Source organism: Rutilus rutilus (genome assembly GCF_951802725.1).
Source record: "Rutilus rutilus genome assembly, chromosome: 16".
Lineage (NCBI taxonomy): Eukaryota > Metazoa > Chordata > Actinopteri > Cypriniformes > Leuciscidae > Rutilus > Rutilus rutilus.
Window position 1 is genome coordinate 35,947,272 of NC_140224.1, and position 27,950 is coordinate 35,975,221.

A 27,950-nucleotide genomic window follows, 5' to 3' on the forward strand; every position below is an offset into this window, starting at 1 on the left:
GTTTTTCTGGTGTGTTGACGCTTGACAGGAACTCCGCTTCCACAACGATTACGTATTTCCGGTTATTGTGAAAAAGGTCTATACATCAATGTTTCTTCCAAAACGTGTTTTTGTCTTACCCTGATTCACTATGGTAAGAGTTGTTAATTGACGGGATGGTTTTGGCGGGAAATAGCGTCATAACGTGCGTGTCTCTTCATAGCCATAAACAGAGTAAAGTTGCTCTGGCTGCTTTCAGCATCTCTGTTGAAGGAGTGGCAGGGGTAAGTTTTCTGAACGAGCGAGAAAGATTGACATAAGCCCTATTCAGACGGGACTAGTGTAACATGGAGAGTCGGAGTAAAGTAATAATCACCAGAGCTTCTCAGTGACTTTAGTCCCGTCTGAATGTGCATCTCAGTGATCATCACGGACAACAGTAAAGATTACGGCGACTTTTACCTTAAGTAAAAAGGTCCGGAAAAATGACCTCAGGTGACACTGATCCCGCGCGAATAGACCCGTACGTCATTTCCTGTTTAAAAGTAGTTTCCCGCGGTTTTTCAAGTATGGAGACGCTTGAAGAAGCATCAGTTGCGTTCTAGACGCTGGAACGAGTCTGTGGCAAAACTCAAGTGTTTCACACACACCGTCAGATCAGAGAGAAGATCGACAGCACTTGTTAGAGGCATGAAACATCTTTTAGCGTTAGCTAAGTGCCTATTACCAACACAATCCAATCTGAAGTTAATTAATACATCATTCGACCAGACATAACTTTTTAATATATATATATAAATATAGGTTATATGTGTTTGTGCACGTGATGCGCAAATCGAGTTACTCTCCCACTTCTGCTAGTTTTACTGAGATATCTTATCCTGTGCGAACTGGCCATTCATTTTACAGACGTCCTGTGGTAACATACATTACTCCATCTACCCTGGTAAAGTTAATCCCGTCCGAATATGGCTATAGAGCCACTAAATCTCCAACCTCCGGAAAATCACCAAACGAACAGAGGAGAGTCTGCTGGTAATGAAACAAGAATCAACATTATATTGGCTTTAGGAGATGATGAGAACTGAGGGATTAGAAATGTTGTAAAAGCGACAGAGATGGTGTTTTTACTCAACAGGTGAGTAAGGTGTTTTATTGAACAGATACACCGTCATGTGTAGCTCTCATCATCTGTTGTGAAGATCGTTTCATTATAGTTGTGCTGGAATTTATTTTCAAGGAAGTACTGCCGTGTCTAATGGGTAAAGCTACAGTCTTCAGCTGGTCAGCTTGAGATCTCTTCCATCTAAACTGGTCATATCTCTTAAGCCTAATAGTGGATGTTTTATGAGCAGTAGAATCATATCAAATCAGAGATGAATGCATGCAGAGTTGTTTTTTAACCGCTAGAGGGCCAAAAGTGACAGTGCACCTTTAACTTGATGTACTACAATATTAACGAACTTAAATTTGAGTAATTTTGTTGTTTTTGTCAGACATGAACTAATACTGAAAAAAAAAAGAATGAAATCTATAGACATTAAAAAACTAAAACTGACAAAATACATAATTTACTAAAAACTCTTTGCTTAGACCTTTTATAAAACTAAGGATTAAAATATTGATATTCAACTTTTTTTTTTTATATTACAGATTCCAGTGGCGTAATTTTGTTTATTGAACATTTTTATACCACAAATACATTGTACATGTAAAAAATTCAGATTCACAATTCAGTGACAATCAGTGGTTGGCATAATGAACAGTCGAATACAAAACTTCATATTTATATGGTCAGACTTCAATTATTACAGTGCATATCCTCAATATAATGAATGATCACAGATGGTTTCTTCAGTGTGTAATGTTGGTCCGTGTTAGATCTTGAACGCTAGCGTCAGGCCGTCGCCCACAGGGAGCATGCTCAGATTGACCCGGACGTCTCGGTGGAGCTTCTTGTTCAGCTTGTCGATGCTGATGGAGTCGACGTCGCCCTCTGCTGGGTTCACCACTCGACCACTCCACAGGACCTGAAGGAGAACAGCACTGTCATTCAGCCCTCCGCTTAACAGACACATCACAAATCATGACAGGGTTTTTATTGCAATATGCAATCACTTTTAAGTAAGTGTTAGGAGTTGAAAGTATAAAGTTATCCCAGAAGCTGTTATTATGAACAGACGTGATCACGCACATTATCTATAGCGATTATTCCTCCTTTCCTGACCAGCTGCAGGGACTTCTCGTAGTAGTTGTCGTAGTTGACTTTATCAGCGTCAATGAAGACAAAATCAAACGTCTCTGCTTGACCTGCAGCCAGAAGCTCATCTAATGACAGAAGAAAACATTATCAAAGTCCATGTTCACACCGCAAATCCCACTTCTGCTCAAATCAGTTTAGTTTCGAGGTCGTTCACATGTATGTTCATCATAACTTAGTTATTTTGTCCTAAATTAGTCCTAAATTGCAAGTCGCTTTGGACAAAAGCGTCTGCTAAATGACTAAATGTAAATGTAAATAACATCCTCAGCAAATTTCATATTTAATATGAATTAATTTGTTATGTTACTGAAAAAAAAAAACTGTTCAAAGCAAATCTCACATCATACGAGACCTAATGTTTGCACTTTTCTATGTAAATACTTCAGATTGTACTATTATTTTATGACTCATGGCAAGAGTTAATTGTGTGCAATTATGATGCATGTCGAGTTAATTCCAATCTGAATGTTCACACTGAAGTCACAAAATAGAGATGCTTAAAACATATATTATAGAACTAAAACGTTCTAATTTGAACTAAAACTAAAAGTTTCCAATGCATCAATTTTCATTTAGGTTAACTTGATGTACAAAAATAACAAAAACTGGAATAAAATGAATTAAAAAAACTAAATAGAAATATTAAAAAAATAATAATAACAAAATTATTAAAACTGTAACTAAAAATAAAATGGGAAATATTAGTAAAAACTATAGTAGCATCTCAATGATTCTACTCAACATTCACTTTTCCCCCCTTTTTTTGTTGCTGTTCATCCAAAAAAAAAAAAAAAAAAAACCCAGATGTGTGTCAGAAATCATGCGATGTGAATGTAGTCTAAAGGTGATTCAGATGTGAAGAATTTCACAATGCTTGAATAAATCCAGATCTTACCGAGAGTTTGCAGCGCCGGCTTCAGACGCACGTCGATCTTCTGCTCAACGCCGGCCTGAGAAGATTCCAGAACGTTATTAAAATACAGGATTATAATGTTAATCAACTGAAGTCTCAAAGCGGCGAGTCTGATCTCACATTCATGAACCTAGAGATCCAAAACCTTCACAAGAAATGAGTTTATTCCTAAAACAACAGTGCGGTGCAGAGAGCGATTCACTGAGAATCATAAACGGTCAATTAATGAACATCCAAAGCTCATTATAGAAATATAAATTAGAGTGACTATCCATTAGAGCAAACTGGGGTTAAACATTGTTACTTATTAACTGTGTTAAAAGTCTCTTAAGCTTAAATATTAACCCACATACAGGCCATGGTAGAGGTTTATGGTCTCTGATATAAGAACAGATAAACTTTATTAACATGCGCTCCAGTTTAAGGGATTGTGGAAAATCCAGGTTTTCCTGTGCAGACTCTTCCTGGTTAAACAGGCTTGAACACTTCATTACAGCAAATATGAACTTTATAGAAACGGGTTTTATTATAGTGAGTTTTTTTAAATGCTTTTTAATTTTTGCTTTTCATGAACTGGGAACCATTATTATTATTATTTATTCACAATTTCAACATAAAATTGTGATGTTTGCATTAATGAGCAGTTTTATTGTCACTGAAACACCTCAGTTACTTGCTTGGAGATTTATGTATTTTATTTTATTTTATTTTCAATTCCATGTGCAATTTTTTGCTATTATTATTGAACTATTTGTAATTTCAACATAAAATTGAGATGTTTGCATTTATGAGCAGGATTACTGTCACTGAAACACCTCAGTATTTTGTGCAATTTAAAAAAATATATAAATATATATTATTTACAACATGAAAGCTGGTTTGGGGCTTGTCGTATTAAAATCCTAAGAAGTAATAAACCAGCATTTCTATTATTATTATTATTTGGGCTCCAACTTTTTTGTGTAGTTTCTCTTTTTCTTTTAAACATGAAAGGTTTTCAGTTCAATAATACAATACATTTTTATTGTATTATACACGCATCCATATAATCATACATCCATGTAAGTGTAAAACTTAACAAATAAAACTAAATTAAACATACAAATGAAAAGTAAACTACAACTGACGTCTAAGACAGCTTATCTCGTCTCATGTGATATTACTGGTTCCCTTATTACTTCGAAAGTAGCAAAACACAAAAGCAATTATCTTTATTAACCTGTCAGATGTTACTAGGATAGTTATTAATATTGTCTTGAAGTTTATGAACAGTGCAGTGGACCATCATGTGATAGGAAACGCTCAATCGTTTCAACAAATGTGGAAAAAATGAAAGTTGCTTCAAACACAATAAGACCAGGAACGAGCATTAAAGGGGTGGTTGATTATGATTTGACTTTTCTAGCTTTAGTTAGTGTGTAATGTTGCTGTTTGAGCATAAACAACATCTGCAAAGTTACGACGCTCAAAGCAAAGGGAGATATTTGCTTTTAAAGAAATCGCTTTTTAAGGACTACAACAAACGGCTGGTAGAGACTACACGAGCTTCCTCCCGGGTTAGTGACATCACCAACCCTAAAATTTACATAAACCCCGCCCCCGGAACACGATTCATAGATTATCAAGACAGAATATGCTATTAATGACTAGAAGATAACTACACATCAGCTACATAAATTCATCAACTAACCATTCAGAAATGTCCTGTTGCTTCTACATGTTGTCACTTCTTCTTGAGTCTCTCCATCTTTGTCTGACTCGAGTTTGAACATAAAAGGCTAAAAGTTTTTGAAATTTTCAGTGCATGTCTGTGTGTGTGAGGTAAACGGACACAAGCTCTTGAAGCTCCGCCCCCTGTGCCAGGAGCAGCAGCTCATTTGCATTTAAAGGAACAGACACAAAACTGTGTTTTTGCTCACCCTCAAAAACTGACAATTTTAACCAGCTATATAAAAATATCTGTGGGGTATTTTGAGCTAAAACTTCACACACACACTCTGGGGACATCAGAGACTTATTTTACATCTTGTGAAAAGGGCATTAGGGGGTCAGCTTGACGTTGAGTTTGACTACGCCGCTCTCGAGTAACTCACCAGCTTCCAGAAGGGTCTGCCGATGTTGATGAAGTCCTCGCTGACGTCACAAGCGATCAGTTTCCCGTCTTCGGGAAGAGTGAGAGCGATGCTCACGGCGTTATAGCCCGTATACACACCTGAACACACACACACACACACTGAGTTCAGCACACGTACAGTGTTTCACACAGTATTTCTGAAACGCACATACCGATTTCAATGGCTTTCTCCGCTTTGATTAATCGGGCTAAGTTTGCCATGAACTGCGCCTGTTCGCAGGCCACCATGATCCCGTTCAGCTCGTGCTCCATGGTTTTCTACAGAAACACATCTTCAGTTGTGAGATGTTCATTAAACACAACAGCATGTTAATTACTCTTAAAAATCTATTAGTAGTGATACCTTTGTATTTACTTTTTTAATAATCCATATTAAAGGGATAGTTCATGCTTTTCATCTGAAAGAAGAATGGGTAACACTATTTTACAGTGTCCTTGTTACATATGCATGTACTTACCATAGTATTAACAGTAAATTATGCATAATTACATGCAACTAACACTCAACTAAATCCTATCCTAACCCTATAGTAAGTACATGTAGTTGCTTAATATTACTCAGTACTTAAAAGTATAATTATAATGTAACAATAACACCTTAAGATAAAGTGTAACCGAAGAACGTCATACACACCGAGGATGGCTTGAGGGTGAGTAAATCATGGGTTAATTTTCAAATTTGGGTGAACTATCCCTTTAAACCTAGAATGCATTTATGCAGTTTTGAGCCCTATTGATTTTCTATGGACATCTGTGTGTTTTTAGGGCGAGACGGTCGTCATGATGAGAAGAAGAAGCAGGAGAAGAAGCAGGAGGAGGAGGAGGAGGAGGAGTTTTACCTGCCGGAGTTTTTTGAGAGCCGGATGTTCCCGCAGGGAATTGTTCAGCAGGTACTGCATCACTGGATCATCTTTCCTACCCACGTGACTTTTGCCCGACGACATTCTGAAGAATTTAGATTTGCGTTTGCCTTTAGAGAGAAGAAATCAGAGAAAGAAATGACTTTTGGCTATACTGTGTGTTATTTACACTAGTGTACATTTCATAAGACAACACCTTGTTTTAATCTTTTTCCATGTGCGATTTCTTCTTTTTCTTTTTATAATTATTTAATTAATATTATTTATTTGAAATTTCAACATACAATTGTGATATTTGCATTTATGAACAGGTTGGTTTTCACTGAAACACATCAGTATTTTGTGTAATTACACATGCAATTCTTTTAAATTATTATTATTATTTTTTACAACATGTAAGCTGTTTTTGGCCTCATCGTATCATTTTTTTCTAGTTTTTCCCCCAAAAACATTTTAAGGTTTTCTATTCAATAAAACAATACATTTTTATTATATATAAATATTTCAGTTATACTTCGTTATTGTATGCATTATCATTGAAAGTCTTTAAAAAGGTGTTTTACAGAAGAAATTTCCCTTTTATTACAAAAGATTAGGAAAAAGTGTCAACACATGATATTTATTTTTCACAGGCAGATTTGAAAATGTATTGGTTCTTTTTATTTAAATTAATTGGGTGCTGCGCCTTTAATTGCGGCTTCTTGAATAGAAGTACACGAACTTCCGGAAAGTTACACACGATTGACTTCAGCTTTAGTTAAGTTCTATGGTTTCCTTACCCACATAATATCCCGCTATAAAAATCGATCCCAGCATCGCTGAGCCTATAAGCGCTTCTCTGGATAAATTATGAGATGACATTATTATTAATACAGCTCTCCAACTGAAGATCTTTACATCTGACTGAGGTGAGCGTGACGCAACAGACACACATGAACTCAGTTACCGTAATACACAGTATATGAGCTCGGCTGAACGGGCTTGTACTGAACGAGTAATGTGATTGTTCTCGTAAGATTAGTAAAAGGTTATGATGGAACATGATTTTTGAGTAATACGAGGATTAAGTTATGCAAAGAGGTGTATTTGTATAATCTAAGTAAACTCTACTGGTTTCTAGTTGCGCTTAAACTCAGAGAATTACGACACGAGAGCCATACAAATCACATGACAGACACGCGGATATTCCCTTATTATTTGTAATATTATTAAAAGCGTTTAATGTATTGACAGCCAGCCGTCGTGTGTAAGAATGCGTTACTTGTTTAATGTACTGTTATTTTCTCGCTAGTATAATGTTTAAAATGCGTTTTCCCCCTTTGTGACGCTTGTAGTCAAATAAACACAAGTAGGCTATACAATAATAATGCAATGCTGATGCGCTTTTGACGGGTCATACATCGCGTTAAATATGCGTTACAAAACCTGATGCATTGATAAAATAAGTGAAGTTCATTATTCGACACATGCATGAGTGCATAAACAAAGTATTATCGATCATGTGCAGTGAAATGCAGCTCGACGGACAGTATTGAGATATGAAAGGCTATAACTCACTGTAACTCAGTAGTATGTGGTTTCTTCTTCGCTGGAGATGATGATGATGATGGTGTCCTCGTTTTCTTCTGTAAAATGGCTCCAGTTTTGGAGGGGTGGAGATTGTCCGCTTTAATGACCAATCATGAATATTAAACATGACACAATCCCATTGTTTGAGAGCAAAGCTTTGATAAATGAATAAACAGTCAAGTTTTAAAAGTTTTCATTTTAGTGCATTTTTTAAATTGCATTTAATATAATAATTCTCCTTAAACTTGTAAAGCTTTAATGTATTAGTCATTGTAGGCAACCTTGAATCTGTGCGATTTGTGAATGTAGCAAATATTTGATGAGATTTGGGTTATAAAAGCATGTCCAAACTTTAGCCCACATTTAGTCAAACATTTCAGGATACCAGTTTATTTGCTGTCAGGTTTGAGAACCTTTAGTTTAATCAATAAGTGCTTCTTATGTAGTTTATAAAGAAAGATGATACTGTGAACTTGTGCAGAATGATTTGGCTGTAGTTCATCATATTGACCAGCATGTGGCGCTCTCCTCTAATACATCTGGCTGAAACACTTTCTGCTGTTCTCTAGCATTTACTGTATTGTGACCTTTCTTGTGTTGATGCGTAAGCAAAGCCTTAAACCTAAACTCACCTCACACTTTAACACTATTCTTTTGCTGATACACACTGATCTTTACGTCTGGAAATGCAAATCTTGTTCATTATGGTTTTCATATTTAGTGTACAGTAGCCTACTGTGGAAAAGTTTGGGGTCAGTACATTTATTTTATTTGAAAGAAATTAAGACTTTGATTCAGCATTCATGCATTCAAGTGATTAACACTGTTGTTTATAATGTTACATAAGATTCTGTTAAAATATTTATTAAATTTAAAAACAAATATCACGGTTTCCACAAAAATATTAAGCAGCACAACATTGATCATAATCATAAAATTTTTCTTGAGCATCAAATCATCATATTATACTGATTTCTGAAGGATTTTCAGATATTTTTTTTTGTAATAAAATTTCACAATTTTTACTGTACTTTTGATCAAATAAATGCAGCTTTGGTGAGCAGAAGAGAGGCTTCAGAAGGCCAGAATCATTAATTATGACATAAAAATTCAAAGTAATGAGAATAAAAGTCAAAATGATGACAAGTCGAAATTGACATAGGTCTAAATGATGTATAATTTCAATTTCAAAGTCATAATTTCAATTCAGTATGTCAAACTTTTTACTTTTTAAGTCATAATTTCGATTTAAGTTTGAAGGATCATGTGACTCTGAAGACTGGAATAATGATGCTGAAAATCATAGGAATAAATTACACTTTACTATATATTCACATAGAAAACAGCTATTTTACATTGTAATAATATTTTAAAAAAAAATTGCTGTATTTTATACAGTATCTGATCAAATAAATGCAGCCTTGGTGAGCAGAAGAGAGGCTTTGGTAGTTTTATCTCAGGCCAGAATCAATCACTGTGTAATAATCTCATATCTTTACTTCTGCAGTGATGATCCCGTCCGTCAATCTTCATGAACACGTCAGGAAGCAGGTAACACACACTCTCAATCTCACCGACACACACTCGCATCACGTTCCCTGTGAAGTCTGAAGACAGAGGGCATGATGGGAAGATCTCGTGATCGGTCTCATCTCGGGTTCCTCTTAAAGTGCATGACGGCACTCATGCCTGATGGCGCTGCGTTTTAACGCTTGAACATTTTTATGGACTTTTCCTCTGGATTGACTTCAGAGACGCTTGTCAGAGTGACTTATGGGCCGAAACCGAGTCCAGAGCCGGAGAGCCCAGCTGGCATCCATCAGCCCAATGAAAGCGATAATTGGGCAACATCTTGAAGGCTGGTATTTGTAATTGAGCGGCTGGAGTCGAGAGGGTTCAGCCCGTATAAAGGCCACATTGAGGAGAGGCGTTAAGAGTTTAGCAGCAGAAGAACCATCAGATCTGATCTCAGATCAGCCAGAGCCGTCTTTAACCCGTCAGATCAGAACAAACGCGTGCTCTGGAAATCATAATCAAGAGATGAAGAGTTGAAATCGTGACAAGTCATATAATTACGACATAAAAAGATGATGGTGGGGATAAAAAGTGATGACTAAAAAGTCAAAATTGTACCTATAAATTGAAATTGAGTCATAATTATAAGATAAAAAGTCAAAATTGACAATTTTATATTGACAGTTGAAATCGACGTAATAATTTCGATTTTGTCATAATCTTGATTTTCTTTAGTTTTTTTTACTTAGTATATCAAAATTTTGGCTTTTTATTTCATAATTATGACATAAAAAGATGATGAGAATAAATAAATGATGATTAAAAAAGGGACTAAAAAGTACAAATAATGACAAAAGTCAAAATGACACCTACTAAATTGAAATTGACAAAACTGCTCAATTATGAGAATTAAAAAGTCAAAATTATGACAGTCATAATTATAAGATAAAAAAAATTATGTCATAATTTCAATTTAGTATATCATAATTTTGGCTTTTTATCTCATAATTATGACGTCATAACTTCAACTAAGGATTATTGACTTTTTATCTCAATTATGACTAATTGCAGTGTTATTTTCAGTATTATTATTTATATTATTATTATTATTAATTTTATATTTTCAGTTTCATTTTAGTTTAAGTTTTAGCGATTTGTATTATGTGCGTTTTTAATTTTTAATAGTTTTTGTTTGTTTTAAATATTTCTATTTGGCTTTCATTTATTTTTATTTCAGTTTTAGTAATCACTTAAATTTAGTAAATACTTGAAATCTTTCATCTGATATTTGTTTCTAATATTTATTCAGCTTTACTTAGATTAACAAAAAAATACTTGTAATAATTTTATTTTTTACTAGTTAACAATAACCACGAGTTTATGGCAGATTTAGCGTTGTTAAATTCATGGCCTCTTTTGATGAAAGACTTGTGGAAACTATTTTTCTAGCACATCTTTTAGACGTATCTGGTATAATATTAACATCAGACAGTTGAATTATGACATATACAGGGCAGCCAAATATCATCCTGTAATGTTTTGTGCGTAAAAGTTAAAGCACGTCTGAGGTTTTAGATTGAAATGTAACTTTCACTGGCATCTGATGCTGGTGTTCACATCATGTGCTCATAAACGAGTGATTTCACCCCTGAAACAATATTTGTGGTATTTAGAGCAGAGGTCAGATGTGGCAGCGCTCTGCTATATTTGTTTTTATGATGCCATATTTTGTGTTTATGTGGAAAGCAGCGATGCAGAAGATTCATGGGCTGTCACTGCCGTGTTATTGCCAGCAGAGATCAGATGAAGGCTTGCGGTCTGTCTCCTGTATTCCCACATGTTTGCAGTGTCTCTAATATCTCGGTGCTCCTCGTGAAGTGAGAGGAACTCCAGCAACGGAACATTTACACACAATATTAGGAAGAACCGCATTCCTGATTAGTCCTGATGGAGCAAACATGTTCTCTGACGAGGTTTCTTCACTTTAATGTGTCTTTTTTCTTCTTTGTGTGAAGCAGTAACAATGAAGACAGAGTTTCTCTGTAATGGTTTCAAGCTTAAGTCACTGTTTCAGAATTATTCAAAAAACATTTGGTCACACTTTATTAGTGTCCTCGTCACATATTACATGTGCTTTAGAAATAACAGTAAATTATGCATTATTACATGCGCCAAACTATATGGTTATTATATTATGTAGTAAGTACATGTTATTATTCTGTACTTTTAATGCATTTAGGACACCCTAAGATAAAGTGTAACCAAACTTTTTATTTATTTAAATAAATTCATGTTTTTATTCAAAAGTGACAATAAAGGCATTAATTAAATTACAAACTATTTCTAGTTCAAATAAAAAAATATATATTTCAATAAAAATGCTGTTCTTTTGAACTTTTTATTTATCAAAGAATCCTGAATAATAATAAAAAATCATAATAATAAATAAAAAAATATATATAAAAAATAAGCACAACTGTTTTCAACATTTTCAATGATTTCTGAAGGATCATGTGACACTGAAGACTGGAGTAATGATGCTGAACATTCAGCTTTTTAATAAATTACACTTAACTGTATATTCACATAGAAAACGGATATTTTAAATTGCAATAATATTTCACAATTTTTACGGCATTTTTGATCAAATAAATGCAGCCTTTGTGATCATTAAGAGTAAAAAGGATCCGTTTTCTAGTGTTGACTTGAAATGAATCTGAGATGAAGTGTAACGAGCTATGAAATCATTGCGTTCAGTCTGAGAGGAATGTGTCGAGTGTTCTGGTAACACACACTCTCTCTCTCACACACACACACACACACACACACACACACACATGCAACCGTTTCAGAAAGACAGCGCATCAATCTGGGCTCGAGAACGGACATCTGTTTCTCCGGTGTTTCCCTGCATCGACTGACTGTGTGTGTGTGTGTGTGTGTGTGTGTGTGTGAGGGACTGTCGAAAACAGGCCTGAGAAACTCTTTGAGAGTCGATGCCAAACCTGATTTAAACACCTCAGTTTGGAGAGTTTGGGCTGCAGTTTCGACCCGAAGCACGAACTGGCACGACTCGCTGCTCTTAAATACCCTGGAAATTACGGTGTGTGTGTGTGTGTGTGTGTGTGTGTGTGTCTGTGGTGGAGGCCTGCGTGTGTGTGTGGAGTGCTTGTTGAGATGTCATTTATCTTACTCACTGCACATGTGTTTAGAGGTAAGAGTTTCCATGTGTGTACGTGTTTAAATGTGTGTGTGTGTGTGTGTGTGTGTGTGTGTTTGCGATGCACGGTGTATTTGTATCCAATCTGTGGCTAATTTTCAGTCTCCGTCATTAATCTCCTGCGCTTAAAGCTTCAGTGGCTTTAAAACAACTGTGTAACTTTGCACGTTTCCTCGCTTCAACCGAAAGTCTTTCCAGACTGTTCTGATGAGTCAAGCATCACTAATATTACTTTTGCTCATATTTCATGTTACAATTCCACAAATCATCTGATGCTACTCGTCCTGCAGTTAATGCTACAGACATCAGATCATGAGCTGTGCGATGTTCAGACACTCTTAAAGTCCCCCTGTGGTGTAAATCCAGCTTTTAATGTTGTTTATGTGTCTATGTGGTGTTTTTAATACGCTTTAAGACAAAGCATGTGTAAATTCATAAGTCGACACCATTGCTGAGTGTTTCCTCCTTAAAACTGCAGTGAACCAAAGACAGTCTCAAAAACACGCTTTGAAATCGCTGGTGTTTCTGACGTCACAAACTACCTTGTAACCAATCAGATCAACGTGTGATCGTCAACCAGTGGATCTCTGAGCTGAGTGAGTGAGTGGAGGCGGGGCTCATTTGCATATTCATAGAACCGCGCATACTAAATGAGGCACGGGTGTCGAGTTACATTCAAGCTGTTTTAAGGCATGAAGACATTTTCTTCAAAGAAAAAAAAAACGTTTAAATGTCATTTTGGTGATTAAAGATGAGTTTTAAGGGATAAAATGATTGACTACAGGGAATTTTAACTCTTTCCCCGCCATTGACAGACTTTTTCCGGTTTTCACTGTTAAACGTTAAACGCATCATCTAAAAGAGTACAGAATCTCTGGATCAAAACAGGCGAAAAAGAAGCAGAAACAAGCGATATCATATGTAATCATATGCATAACGCGATCATCAACATTAAAAGGCGCATAAATCAAAACGGCCTAACGTTACCGAATGAATGTCGACCCAGGACGAGTTATAGGAGCTAAAGTGGAGCTTTGGGTGTTGATGGAGTCAATCTACGACATCTGTGATTTGATAATTGCTCTGAATCTGATCCAAATCTTTGACAAAAATGTGATTTTCCTCAGCTTTTTGCTCAAAATGTTGCTTTTTATGTAAAAAAAGAATGCATGAAGCTATAACTTTTTTTTTGATAAAAAAAATCTTTTGATATATTGCATGTTCAGATATTCATACAACAATATTCTGGGGGCCACGAAACTTTTGTGAAAATTATCAAAGACGATGGCCGTGACTGGCAACTTTTTTTCTTTTTAAACGCTGGCGAGGAAAGAGTTAAAAATGAAGGATCTTTATCGGCATTGATGGTTTCATGAAGAAACTGGAACATCCAAGGTTCTTTAAAGCAGAAAAAAAGGTTTTTTAGATTATTAAAATGCATTCTTTGAAGAACTAAAACCAAAGAAACAAAACAAATCTATGGCATCACTCAGAAAACTCCCATTGGGATCCTTCATTTCTCAGAGCGTTAGCAACAGGCACAGAACACCTTAGCAACAGCGTGTGTGTAGCCGACAGAAGCGCAGCTGTAATGACTCTATAAACACGCCGTCACAGTGAACGATCATCTGTGTAGAATCTGTGCGGCACAAGATTATTTATGGGTATCTAATATCTGTGAGTGTTTAGTTTTGTCTGTTTGTGTATGTTTGGTGATTTACTCCGTGCACAAATCATCTTCATCAGTATCTTTGAGTCATTTTTCAGTTATCTAAACATCCTTAAAACAAGGCGAAATGAAAGATTTTAAAGTTATTTTTTCTAACCGGAAATCTAATGCTTTGATGCATCGTACAAAAAATAGTGGGTTTTTGGGGAAACAATAAAGTTAAATAAATGAAATCCTTGCCGGAAAATGGTAAAATTTGGCACACAGATAGAGGACAATCTGAATTTAACTCACAGCCATTGTGGAGTCTCTAATTCGATCCCTCTAGCGCCACCAACTGTCCGAAGTTGCACTTGCGTTTAAGAACAAGAAACATGACAAAAACATAATTCTGTTTTCCTCTTGGATATGTAGTTATTTTACTGGAAAAACAAGATGAAAGCGCTAGTGCCCAGTCGTGGTTTGAGCAGAATCCAGGTGCAAACAGCCGACAGCTGTTCACTGCACTGAAAGATTCATCGGGCGGCCTGAAGCACTGGAGCGATTGTTGCTGTTTTGTGTTACTAATATATGAACGTGTGGTCGGTCGGCGGTCAGGGCTTCATGTCGCATCAGCAAGAGGCGCACAGAGTCGTGGGTTAGTTAGCATGTTTGAGCCTAAAACGCTGTGGGTTTGGGTTGTAACTCAAACATGCTGTTTTAAACATGCTGTTTATGTCGTCCAGTGACTCTCGGAGTCTGTCATGATGAATATTTTAAGGAACTGTGTTTTAAGTTTGCACGCCGCAGCACACATGGTAATGCAAATGTTTGAGCCAGAAAATTGCAAAAATGCCCAAAAACAAAAAATGCGGTGTGGCAAAAAATGCCCATATATGCAATTTTTATACTCCATTTAGCCTTTTGTGCTGGCTTTAGTTGTTGGGCCTTTTCCAATGAAAGGAAAGAGACATTTCTTGAATATACATGTCTAATTTGGTTCAATTTTATATAAAAAATTTATCTTTTATGCAGATTTTTCAGATCCTAATTCTTCATTTAAATATGATTCTGCGTCTCCAGAATATCTTTAGAGCGAAGGTGAAATGTTTTATGGCCTAAATATAAACAAACAACATTTCCCACTAGGAACAATTTCTTAAATATTATTATTTATGAAGCATGCATATAAATATATAAATTACATGTGCTTTGCCTGAATATGAATTGCAACATTGTGTCTACTTTATATGCATAAGTTCATTTAATGGCCAAAAATGATGGCCAGAGGGGATTGTTGTTTTTTATGACCCTACAAATTCAATTAAACCATCAAAATATGAGGAAAAAAAAAAAATATATATATATATATATATATATATATATATATATATATATATATATATATTTAATCATTTAATTATGAGGGAAGAACAAAACACTAAACTTTGGTTAAGGTATTTATCTGACAAAATGATTCGTCAATTACAGCTAGAGGTTTTATTTTACTATGCAAAAAGAAAAATGCATTGAAAAACAAAAAGCTGACAGGGAAAAGCACACACTGACTACAACATAATCAGTTATTAATATTTCATTGGTTCTCTCTTGTTTTTGCATGTGTTCATAAATTCTTTGTATGAGAGTCTGGCCAAAAATTATGTTGCACAATTTTTCATGTTTCATTGCGTTATGATCACAAATAAAACAATGGACTCCAAGCTACAATACGCATTATGATTACAAAACACATTAAATAAAGGGTGAAGATAGGCCAGATATCACTTTTGGCCACTATCGTATAATATTATGCAAACTATTTAAGTGTCATTTCATAATTCTGATGACTTTTATATTTGTATGAGAGAGTGTGTCCAAACGTTTGACATGTTTAAATCAAGAGACTTGTCGGCGTTACACAGGAATTATTCTGAGTGATTAAATGTCACATTGTTCTGTCAAGCATTTGTTTGATTTATTATTGAGATGTTTTTTCTCTATGATGAACATTAACCTGTGATTGTCCATGCATTATTGGTACGAAACCCTTTCTAAATCAAACCGCTAAATAAATCTGTCATTTCTTCTGATATTCAGAGCAACTGAATGTGGAGAGAGAGTTTGATGCTCTTCTGGAGAAATAAAATGATGGATGTTTTATTCAGCAGGAAAACTGTAATATATTCAAATAGATTCATATGCTATTTTATATTCTTAAGTGAATGTGCATGAACTGTACAGTGTTTATAAAAATATGACTTACTAATATTATAAAGTGTTTACCAATAGGTTTGCATTATTGCTTTCATAGGTTTGATCATGTAACCACATTTTGTATGATAAATCCCTTATTAGCACATTTTTTATTCATTTTAAGGAATAAATAGATTTTTTTAATTCCTGTATATATAAAATGCATACCTATTATATTGATTTTATATCTTAGACCTATTCTTCTTTATTACCTGATTTATTTAATACTTTTAAAAAGTAATAAAAAAACAAGGCTCATAAACACACACACACACACATATATATATGTATGTGTGTATGTGTAATATATATATATATATATATATATATATATATATATATATATATATATATATATATATATATAACCTGAGGTTTATTATTATTATTGAGCACATGCCCCAAACGCAACATTAAAAGTCTTGTTTTTAGCGTCTAAATAAACCAGTGCTGTAGATTTGGCACAGAAAGTCAAAAGACAAATAAACTAGTGCACAGACTGAACGGAGTTATTCTTTAATTGCTGTCGTTTTCCCTGAGTTTCACAGTAAAAACATTTCTCCCCCACAAACATTAAAATATAAGTTTTCAAGTAAACTTAGAAATAAACATGCAAATTTTGGCTATAAGACATTACACAGTGTGTCTCGGCTTCAGTTGAGGGTTGTTTCATCTTTCATATATATATATATATATATATATATATATATATATATAAGAGAGTCAGGTTACACTTTATTTTAAGGTGTCATTGTTACAGTGTAATTATACATGTAAGTACTGAGTAATATTAATTAACTACATGTACTTACTATAGGGTTTGGTTGAGGGTTAGTTGCATGTAATTATGCATAATTTACTGTTATTACTATGGTAAGTGCATGTAACGTGTAACAAGGACAGTGTCAAATAAAGTGTTACCGAGAGTTATTATGTCTGTAACAGTTTAAATAAAGCCATGTGAGTCTTGTTGAAATGTTTTTATTTCATTCGCTTTAAAGCTAGCTTTAATAAATAATGGTCCACTAGTCCTGAGGTGAACAAAAACATACAAAAGTCATTCCCTCACTGATATCCGAGTCCAGGCGCAGTGGTCAGTCTCTGTCCGTACAGTGTGTACGGGGAGTAAAACGGGCCCGTGGCCGCAGGAACCGGCACCGGCCCGGCGCTCGTATGTAACGGGCTTTTAGCGTACGGGTGATACCGCGTGCCGAGCCCGAGCGTGTGGTGCGGCGTCCTGAGCGCGAGCGGGGCTCCAGGCATGTGACACGCGGGAAGAGTTAAAGAGTTGGGATATCCCGACACGAGCTTCTCCGCGAACGCAGTGTGAGTCCGCAAGTGGCTCAGGAGCTCCTCTGAGCTCGAGAAGCGCTTGTCGCACGGCCCGTTTACGGACACCCAGTTGCAAATGTGCTGGGACTCGTTCGGGATCAAAAAGCCGTACGGATACAACGGGTGTCCGGGGAACGAGTGTGTAGCGGTTGATAGCGGGTGCATGGGATACATGAGCGGGTATCCGGGCTTGCTGTCGTGCGAGGCGCCGGATGAGAGATGGCTGGCGCAGTGGTAGCTCAGGCAGAACGGGTCTCGGCACATGATGGATGGGGGAGAGGCTCCGGCGAGCGGACTGGACCCGGTTTTACCGCTGAGATTCATCATCTGACTGCCTCCGCTGGGCTTGCTCGGGTCCAGGGACACGCCGTGGGATAGGAAGGGCTGAGCGTAGCCGGCGTACGCTCCGGGATACGCTAGTCCTGCAGGGGAGATGGGGAATACGGTGTGGCCGGTTCTGTAGGGAGAAACCGGCGCCACGAGTCCCGATCCGAGGACAGACGAGGCCGAGGATGTGGGAACGCTGTCGGACGTGACCGGTTTGGAAACATCCTTTGCCTCGCTGCTGTTGCTCTCAGTTCTTCCCGGTGTATCCGGAGTGGAGCTTTTACGTGCATCGCTTTCCTTTTTCCCTGTTTTATCCCCTGATTTATCTCCGGGTTGCGGAGAGATGGAGCTGCAGGAGTGCGGGCTCCCCGTTCGCGGTGTGACGGGTCGACAGGTGGCGCTCGGGACACGGAAACTGGTCTTATCTCCGCTCGCGTCTTTCCTCTCGGATGATTTGGCGTATGGCTTGAAACTGGATTTGTCCTCGGCTCCGATGTCGCTGATCTTCAGCGGGCTGGATTTGCTGTCCTTGTCCGAGGCGACGGCCGAGAGTTTCGACGAGGAAAGGGGATCCGACTTCCCGATTTGGGAGCATGTTTGTGCGAGGAGGGCGAGCGGACTCTTCTTGGCATCCAACTGTGAAAACAGACAGAATTAAGTATATTATAGTTTCAAAAGAACACTCATATTTACATTTTCATTTTCATTTGGCATTACCAAAATATTGATGCTTTCCACATAAATGTGAAAATCTATCTATCTATCTATCTATCTATCTATCTATCTATCTATCTATCTATCTATCTATCTATCTATCTTTATTATTTTCAACTGTGAAAACAGACAGATTTAAGTATATTATAGTTTCAAAAGAACACCCATATTTAAATTTGACATTACCACTGAATTGAACTACTGAAAATACTGATGCTTTCCACATAAACATGCCTTTAATTAACGAGTTCATGACATTTTCTAGGCTAAAAAAGGTAAATGTTCAGTGCTGATTTACGTCAGGCGCCGTAAAGCCTTTGAGCACGACTCCAGCCTCTTGAATCTTAAATCTAAAATGCTGCAGAGACATTAAATCAAGTGTCGAGGGTTTGTTATATCCCTCTTTACACGCAATAAAATGTGTGTCCTTATGGGAACATATATTGTTTTCCTTACCTTTATATAACAAAAGGGGGAAAAAATGCATTGTTGGAAGTAGAAGGTCAGTTTTTAAGGAAACCATTAATGATGTTTGTTTTATTTTTCATCCAAGACTCAAAATTGACTGGAAAAGATGCATAAATAGTGGAAAGTATTTATTTTAACACTTTCCAGTATTTATGCATTTTTGATACAAACAACTTTGCCTTACAGAATTAGTATAGAATTGTCGTATGGCAACTCGCATAGAATTGCAGTGATGCAATTTCAAAAATGCTGAGGTTTATTGAGGCCTAATTATTTATGCATAAAAACAATTCTCTAATGTTGCGCTTATAAGCTTTTATCGTCAGTATTAGATTACAGTTATTCGCTTTTTTTGAGTTTGTAAGAGTATAAATCAGTGCACAAAAAAAAAGTAATTAGATAAATTAATACTTTTAAGAAAAGTTTTTTGCCATGTAAACGTTATCAAAAAATAAAAAACACTGCGCGTTCAGGATTTGCGCATTCACGCGGTAGAGTTGAAAATAAAGACTGGAGTGAAAAAAATGAAGAAAGGTGTTGTTTCGTGTCGCAAAATGTAAGCTTTACCCATATACTGTAAAAAAAAAATACTGCGTAGTATAAAGGGTTAATTATAACCTCTGGTAAATATTAGTGTTTTCCAACACGAAAAGGCTGCGCGTTCAGGATTTGCGCATTCACGCGGTAGATTAAGAGTTGAAAATAAAGAATGGAATGAGGAAAAAAATGAAGAAATGTGTTGTTTCGTGTCGCAAACTGTCAGCTTTACCCATATGGACTGTAAAAGAAACAGTCTTTACCTCGATAGGGCTGACGGGAGTGGACGGGAGCGGCTGGAGATAGTCCGGGTGAAGGATGTGTCCCGTGCGCGCGCTCAGCATTTTCAACACTTTCACGGGTAAACGGCTCGCCTGGCGCTGCGGGTGTGCGGGAGACACTGAGTGCTGGACGTGGTCACGGGTTCGGCTCTCGTCCCACACTGGATACACCACACTAAACACAGCAGACTCCGTTGGCAATGTGATCATGTCCCACTTCTCTATGCGTAATCTGGAAGCGCATCTGACAAAAAAGTATTTCCCAAGAAGGCAAACAAATGTGTCCAAATGTTAAAAAAACCACACAAAAAAACCACACAATATAATCCTTAAAGGTTATTGCTGGGGAAAGGGTGCAGAGAGACTTCGGAGCGCATCTTATCTTCCGCGTCGTGCACTCGCATTGAGCTCAGCTCACACATACCTCGCGTTCACGCGCACCCGAGATTAAAGCCTTCACTGCCGTCCAATCACAGCGCTGCGTGAGGTGATTGACAGGTCCAATGGGTGTGTGACGTCACCGTTGTGGGCGTTTGTTTTGGCCATATTGAGGAGGTGAAAACAACCTCACATCAATATATAAATCCTAGCTTGTAATAAAACAAATCCAGTATTATAATTTATAGGCTCTGTTCTTTTAATGTTAATCCAAAAGCACACCAGGTTTGATAATACATCTGGTGTGATTTCTTTGTACTTAAACATGACTGATGGCTTCTTCACAGGTCATCTCAGACTGGTATTAGACATGTCTGCATCTGTAAACCACAGACTTGAGTAATGTAGAGAGTTCTGCACCAGTTTAACCGGCCTGATAAAAAACATTATTCTCTGATGACACGTCCAACAAATATTTCCAAAAACCATAAACCCAAAGCGTAGAAAATGAAATGGAGAAGTAATCATAAATGTCATATCTGGTGATTACAACGAAAAATATGGTATTGTGGAGTGTTGTAATTATCTATCTATCTATCTATCTATCTATCTATCTATCTATCTATCTATCTATCTATCTATCTATCTATCGTTCTATCTATCGTTCTATCTATCGTTCTATCTATCGTTCTATCTATCTATCTATCTATCGTTCTATCTATCATTCTATCTATCGTTCTATCTATCTATCTATCTATCTATCTATCTATCTATCTATCTATCTATCTATCTATCTATCTATCTATCGTTCTATCTATCTATCGTTCTATCTATCTATCGTTCTATCGTTCTATCTATCTATCTATCTATCTATCGTTCTATCTATCTATCGTTCTATCGTTCTATCTATCTATCTATCTATCTATCGTTCTATCTATCTATCGTTCTATCTATCTATCGTTCTATCTATCTATCTATCTATCTATCGTTCTATCTATCGTTCTATCTATCGTTCTATCTATCGTTCTATCTATCTATCGTTCTATCTATCTATCTATCTATCTATCTATCTATCTATCTATCTATCTATCTATCTATCTATCGTTCTATCTATCGTTCTATCTATCGTTCTATCTATCGTTCTATCTATCGTTCTATCTATCTATCGTTCTATCTATCGTTCTATCTATCGTTCTATCTATCTATCTATCTATCGTTCTATCTATCATTCTATCTATCGTTCTATCTATCTATCTATCTATCGTTCTATCGTTCTATCTATCTATCTATCTATCGTTCTATCTATCTATCTATCTATCTATCTATCTATCTATCTATCTATCTATCTATCTATCTATCGTTCTATCTATCGTTCTATCTATCGTTCTATCTATCGTTCTATCTATCTATCTATCTATCTATCTATCTATCTATCGTTCTATCTATCTATCTATCTATCTATCTATCTATCTATCTATCTATCGTTCTATCTATCTATCATTCTATCTATCTATCTATCTATCTATCTATCGTTCTATCTATCGTTCTATCTATCGTTCTATCTATCTATCTATCTATCTATCTATCTATCTATCTATCTATCTATCTATCTATCTATCTATCTATCTATCTATCTATCTATCTATCTATCTATCTATCTATCTATCGTTCTATCGTTCTATCTATCCATCTATCCATCTATCTATCTATCTATCTATCTATCTAAATAGTTTACTAATCCCGTGTTTATCTCTCTGTCTCTCTATCTGTGAATATGAATAGTTTAGTAATCCGGTGTTGATTGTTATTAATGAAGGCTGTGTAACACATGCTCTGATGGATGAGTGTGTGTGTGAGTGTGTGTTGCTGTGTTCAGTGGAGGCTGTCAGCTCTCGCTTCTGCCGGTGAGTTATTAGGGCCAGAAACTCCCCCTTTATTGTGTGGGTGATGGATGACGCCCAGCACACGGGCGTTACTCCGTAATGGGAACACATTTCAGACGGGCCATATTTCACCACATTTAAGTAGAAAGTTTTGAACGCCTCCTCGATATTTCACACCCTTTTGGCATATTTATGGAAAACTCCACGCATGCAAATATAATTACACGCTGCTGCCTGTAGGACTAAAGGTACAGTTTTATTAAAGTAAAGCTGTTAAAAAAATCTGATTTTTTTTTTTTTTTCAATGAGCCTTCAAACTTGTTTAATCTTCTGGCTAGAAAATATTACTAATATTAATCAATATTAAATATTTGCTTCTTTGTTTGCTTAGATACACATAACAATAGAGAGACTAGGTTACTATACACTCAACAAAAGACAGAATATTAATATTCACATGTTTAACACATTATATTCAGATAGCATATGACTAGGATCTGATGCATTTATAATAGTTGTAAAACATTTAGCAGTTTCTTTGGAAATTCATTTGATTAATTTTCCTTTGCATATTTATGTAGGCCTGGGCGAGGTTTGGAGGCTCATGAGGACTGAGGAAATGTTGGTAATTAATAGCGGCTGTGAATGATTGTGTTTACTGTTGCATGCTTTGTTTTATATAAAGTGGAAGTGTATCATGGAAACTGCAATACTTTCCTCACTGTTTTTGAGCTGTACTCAATTATAAAATGGAACTAATAATGCATATCTGGATGCAGAAACATGAAGTGTCTGAATGCAAACCAAGGCAAAGAAAAGCCTTTGATTGCCGGTTGAGAGAGGAGGATCAGTTAGTAACAGATAAGCCCAGTAATTGAGCGTATTGCTTTTATTGGGAATGGGGAGCTCCGGAGAGATGTTCATGTGGTACAGCACATCGTCTTCTGCTCTGCTCATTATCTTCCGCTCATTAATCCACGCCACAGACGCATCGAGCAGGACCTGATGGGGTAGTAAAGAAAGAGAAAGCGCCATTAAGCCCCGCAGAGCTCATGCAAACATATGGCGATGGTTTCCCTGGACGGCGTGTGGTCGAGCAGCGCTGCAATAAATAAACCTGCGCACAAACGCAGCTCATCATCCTTTACTTGTAATACTAACCTGAAAACATGCAGGCATTCCTGTGCTAAGGGCCGGGTTCATCTCAACAAACAAATGCACATGCAAGATTTTCACATTAGTAAAGTGTAGTGGTGATAATGCTAATAGAAAACAATGCAACCTTTTACATTTTTATTTAATATATATATATATATATATATATATATATATGATTAATCACATCCAAAATAAGTGTTTACATAATATATGTGTGTGTACTGTGCATAAATATTTTGGATATATAAATACACACACATGCATGTACATATTTAAGATTTTTTATATATATATATATATATATAAAATATTCATATTTATATATAATATAAATGATGTATAAATATATATACAGTATGTACAAGCAAATATTTCTTAAATATATACATGCATATGTGTGTATTTACTGCATATATACAAAATAATTATACACAGCACACACACGCACACTTCTAATTTTGTGTCCAATTTAGATCTTTAAAATAAATCAGTAAATAAATTATATATATATATGAAGAGTTCAGATGCAAAAGCCTCTAAGTGCTTCTAATTTTCTTCTAGAATGATAATTTTTATCAAGCTCGTATATTTAAGTTCGGTAATTTCACTTAAATGACAATTAATAGGTAATTTTCATTGCCATTATCATTCTAGAAGAAAATTTCAAATGGCACTTACAGGCTTTTGCATCTGAACTCTTCATATATATATACATAATGTATTTACTGATTCACTTTAAAGATCTAAATTGGACACAAAATTAGTATTCAGACACTTGAAGGCTTCATATGTCTGAATGTTTGATATTTAGTTCTGAGAAAAGCCCATACGGCAGACGACGATTGATTCTGATATTTTGTTATCTAATGCAATGACATTCACACACGTTTAATTGTCCAAATAGTTTTTTGGTTCGGCTGTATCATTACAGGCGTTTAACAGCGCTTGTCGTCGGCGAGGAGTGACACAGATCGACAGACTGAACCATTAGCCCTGACAGAGAGACAGGATTAGACTGCTGAAAGGATGCATTCGTGGCTTCTAGGCTGTCATTTTATACATCCGTTCTCAAGCTGTCAAGATGCCGGAGCTCTTAAGAGGAGTTTTAACCTTGTCACATGACTGCTGACATCTCTCGCCATTATCGGACAGAATCCTGTTTGCGCTCTTATAGTGCTGGCATCAACAGATGCAAAGGTCAGGAGCGTCTCACTTGAATCCATGGTGATCTCCGTTGTGTGCAAGTGCTTGTTAGACTGGTTAGCTTTATATTATATATAGTTTAGACTTTTAATGCTGTTGTAGTTGTTGCGGATTGACTTGATGTGTTAAGCAGGTTATTAGATCTAAGGTGTCATTGTTACAGTGTAATTATTGAAGTACTGAGTAATATTAATTAACTACATGTACTTACTATAGGGTTAGGGTAGGATTAGGGTTTGGTTGTGGGTTAGTTGCATGTAATTATGCATCATTATTACTATGGTAAGTACATGTAACATATGTAACAAGGACACTATAAAATAAAGTGTTACTCTACAAAGGCTTCACATATCTAATGGAGTGAGTGGGAACCCTGTTAATAATATGGGTGAAATATTAACGCACAAACAGCAAGACGCCATTCCAGGAAACTGCTAATTGTTTTTAAGTACAATTACCTATTTAAAACTTAAAATATCTTGAATGTAACTCGACACCCTTGCCTCATTTAGTATGCGCGGTTCTATGAATATGCAAATGAGCCCCGCCTCCACTCACTCACTCAGCTCAGAGATCCACTGGTTGACGATCACACGTTGATCTGATTGGTTACAAGGTAGTTTGTGACGTCAGAAACACCAGCGATTTCAAAGCGTGTGTTTGAGACTTGTCTTTGGTTCACTGCAGTTTTAAGGAGGAAATACTCAGCAATGGTGTCCACTTATGAATTTACACATGGTTTGTCTTAAAGCAGATTAAAAACACCACATATGTGACCATATGTGACTGGACAACAAAACCAGTCACATGGCTCAATTTTTGGAAATGAAGATTTATACATCATATGTAAGCTGAATAAATAAGCTTTCCATTGATGTATGGTTTGTTAGGATAGGACAATATTTTGGTCGAGATACAACTATTGAAAATCTGGAATCTGAGGGTGCAAAAAAATCGAAACATTGAGAAAATCTCCTCTAAAGTTCTACATTTATGTTGGCGATTGTGCTGCATTCACTCACTAAAATAAATGTTTTATATATGTACAGTAGGAAATGTACAAAATATCTTCATGGAACATGATCTTTACTTAATATCCTTATGATTTTTGGCATAAAAGAAAAATCTATAATTTTGACCCTTACAATGTATTGTTGGCTATTGCCACAGATATCCCCGTGCGACTCGAGACTGGTTTTGAGATCCAGGGTCACATATTTAAACAACAGTAAAAACTGTATTTTCAACACAGGGGGACTTTACTTGCAGTTTCTTGGTAATTATGTGTGAAATTCACTAGCAATGAGTGAAAACAGTAAAGCCTACACACACACACACCCCGCCCCCATTTTCCCATTTTCCCATTTTCATTTTTGCGTTAACTTCTCCTTTAAGCTCGAGTCTTTTAAACTCTGACAGGATCCATTACCCGCCAGCAGAGCTGCCAGTGATCTACGGCTGAAGATGACTTTGAGAAGACGCGTTTCTGACTGCAACATAGCAGGTGTGTCTCTCAGGTGTTCCTCAGTTTTAAAGAAGCCGTCGATGATAACGTCTCCCGTTCCCTCCATCACGCTCCTCTTCTTCATTTCTCTGACGACGTTAACCCGATCAGTCCCTAAGTAACGTCTCAAACTCTCACAACTTGCTCGACTCGGTCTGAGAGCTGTGACTGTAGACAGAAGGAGAGGGTTTGGGTGTCTTATTAATTAGTTAAAGCTGTGGACTTTCGAGACTCGTGAGGAATATAAGACTGAGGGATTACAGACGGACATCACTGTTATCAGCAGGTGCGCGTCCAACAACTGGCAGACTTTAGTTCTGCCTCTGAATACATCTGACGACTCTGGCAATCTCCGCCAACACCGGAACTAATTCCTGCAACGTGCAGCCTGACATCTGCCATATTATTGTCATAAGAACTCTTTGAAACATTCGCATATTCGGAAGGCCCTTCACTTTTACTAATAGTCTTATGAGGATCATTCGGCACAAAGTTTCTTCAAGGCAAGTCAGTCCGGTCGGCGGCCATCTTGGTCTAGCAGAATAGACGTACATGGACGGGTCATTTGTGTAAAATCTACAAAAACCGTTTGGTTTAAATACATACACAAATAATCTGGGTAAATAATGGTTTCATAAATGTTGCTTCTTTGGCTCAGATTACATTAGAAACTATTTCTCAGTTAAAGGCAGGGTAGGTAGGATTTATTAAAAATTAAAGATCCAAATTTGTTAAAACTTTCTATATATATCAATACATAATTAAAATGTAAGAACTCTGAAAAAAAGAGTATAAAAATCAAGTGACTCTAGACCGTTTAATCTGTATTAAACACAGCTCATTATTTCGATTCGGGACGAATCAAAGGATTGGCTTAGGCGACTGTCACTCTCTCGCAACCATGGCAACCACCCTTTTGCCACACAGCACCTGCCCACTTGCGCGCGACCGTTTGATTTGAGGAGTGCGAGAGGCACGGAACCTGATCACACCTCCGTCCAGTAGATGGCGGTAATGCACTATGTTTGCAAGCTGCCAATAAAATCTATCGAAGAAGAAGAAGGCACTGAACCTAGGAATACCAAAACAATGGCAGAGAAAGAGCAATCTAAATTTACAGTACCGGCATATGCAGTTAGTGAAGGCAAACCAGGCAAAAAAATGCCCCTTCCCCTCCGCTTGTCTCAGGTAAATAATGCGTCCTCTAGCTCAGCGGTCGGAGTCGCGCGTTCATGTGTTTTGGGGGCGTGGCTTTGGAAGAAGCACAGAAATGAGGGAGTGGAGTGAATGGAAATAATGAGATGTCTTTAAAACAGTCGTGAGAGGTCTACAGACACTCGATTTTGATACTTTCTTTTTCAGAGTACTTACATTTTAATTATGTATTGATATGTACATAAAGTTTAAACAAATTTGAAAAATAAAATTTTTAGACCATTTCTACCTACCCTGCCTTTAATGCATGCATAATGCGATTGGCTTTTTAACTGAAATGTGGAACGTCCATTTCTATAATCGACCATTTATATTTTTATAATGTCTTTCTTTTTTTTTTATCCTGTAGATCATAAGGGGTCTGAGACTATAGTGAAAACGTGTTTAAATGATGGAAAATGGTTTTTGATATAAAAACGAGGAAAAGTTATGATGTAAACTAAAAATGAAATATTAAAGCAATATGAAGTGTGGATTTTTATCTCAAGTAAGGGAAGGTTTTAGCTTTAAATCCCATTTTACACCATTTTATTAAGTAAAATCACTGTAACACACAACTTTAAAACGCCTACAAACTCACTCAATGAAATATGCAA

General features: G+C 36.5%; 2 protein-coding genes across 4 annotated transcripts; both read right to left on the minus strand.

The window, feature by feature from the left end:
* Positions 1–1,639: 1,639 nt before the first annotated feature.
* LOC311305939 (catechol-O-methyltransferase domain containing 1) lies at positions 1,640–25,350 on the minus strand. Of its 3 annotated transcripts, XM_084433994.1 has the most exons (8): positions 25,346–25,350; positions 7,707–7,758; positions 6,129–6,259; positions 5,442–5,547; positions 5,249–5,367; positions 3,138–3,192; positions 2,174–2,307; positions 1,640–2,009 (listed from the first exon to the last, which is right to left on the minus strand). In XM_084433994.1, exons 3-8 carry the CDS (start codon positions 6,231–6,233, stop codon positions 1,857–1,859), a joined length of 672 nt encoding a protein of 223 aa, XP_084290120.1. In that variant the 5' UTR covers positions 6,234–6,259; positions 7,707–7,758; positions 25,346–25,350; the 3' UTR covers positions 1,640–1,856. The 3 variants fall into 3 exon arrangements, with proteins under 3 accessions (XP_084290120.1, XP_084290121.1, XP_084290119.1); XM_084433995.1 differs by lacking the exon at positions 25,346–25,350 and having other exon boundaries at positions 7,707–7,815; XM_084433993.1 differs by lacking the exons at positions 7,707–7,758; positions 25,346–25,350 and adding an exon at positions 6,929–7,091.
* Positions 17,277–20,435, minus strand: LOC311306574 (zinc finger protein 503). The gene is made up of 2 exons (XM_084435061.1): positions 19,996–20,435; positions 17,277–18,649 (listed from the first exon to the last, which is right to left on the minus strand). The coding sequence occupies exons 1-2, from the start codon at positions 20,221–20,223 to the stop codon at positions 17,420–17,422; spliced, it is 1,458 nt and encodes a 485-aa protein (XP_084291187.1). The 5' UTR covers positions 20,224–20,435; the 3' UTR covers positions 17,277–17,419.
* Positions 25,351–27,950: the final 2,600 nt, after the last annotated feature.

Bases quoted from the DNA above. Each gene is read 5' to 3' on its own strand.
- LOC311305939 (XM_084433993.1), bottom strand. From the start codon at position 7,010: ATGTCATCTCATAATTTATCCAGAGAAGCGCTTATAGGCTCAGCGATG. The intron at 5,548-6,128 runs GTAAAACTCCTC...GTGTTTCTGTAG, and splicing joins CTCTCAAAAAACTCCGGCAG to AAAACCATGGAGCACGAGCT. The intron at 3,193-5,248 runs GTGAGTTACTCG...GAATCTTCTCAG, and splicing joins GCAGACCCTTCTGGAAGCTG to GCCGGCGTTGAGCAGAAGAT.
- LOC311306574 (XM_084435061.1), bottom strand. From the start codon at position 20,223: ATGATCACATTGCCAACGGAGTCTGCTGTGTTTAGTGTGGTGTATCCA. The intron at 18,650-19,995 runs GTAAAGACTGTT...CTGTTTTCACAG, and splicing joins CTCCCGTCAGCCCTATCGAG to TTGGATGCCAAGAAGAGTCC.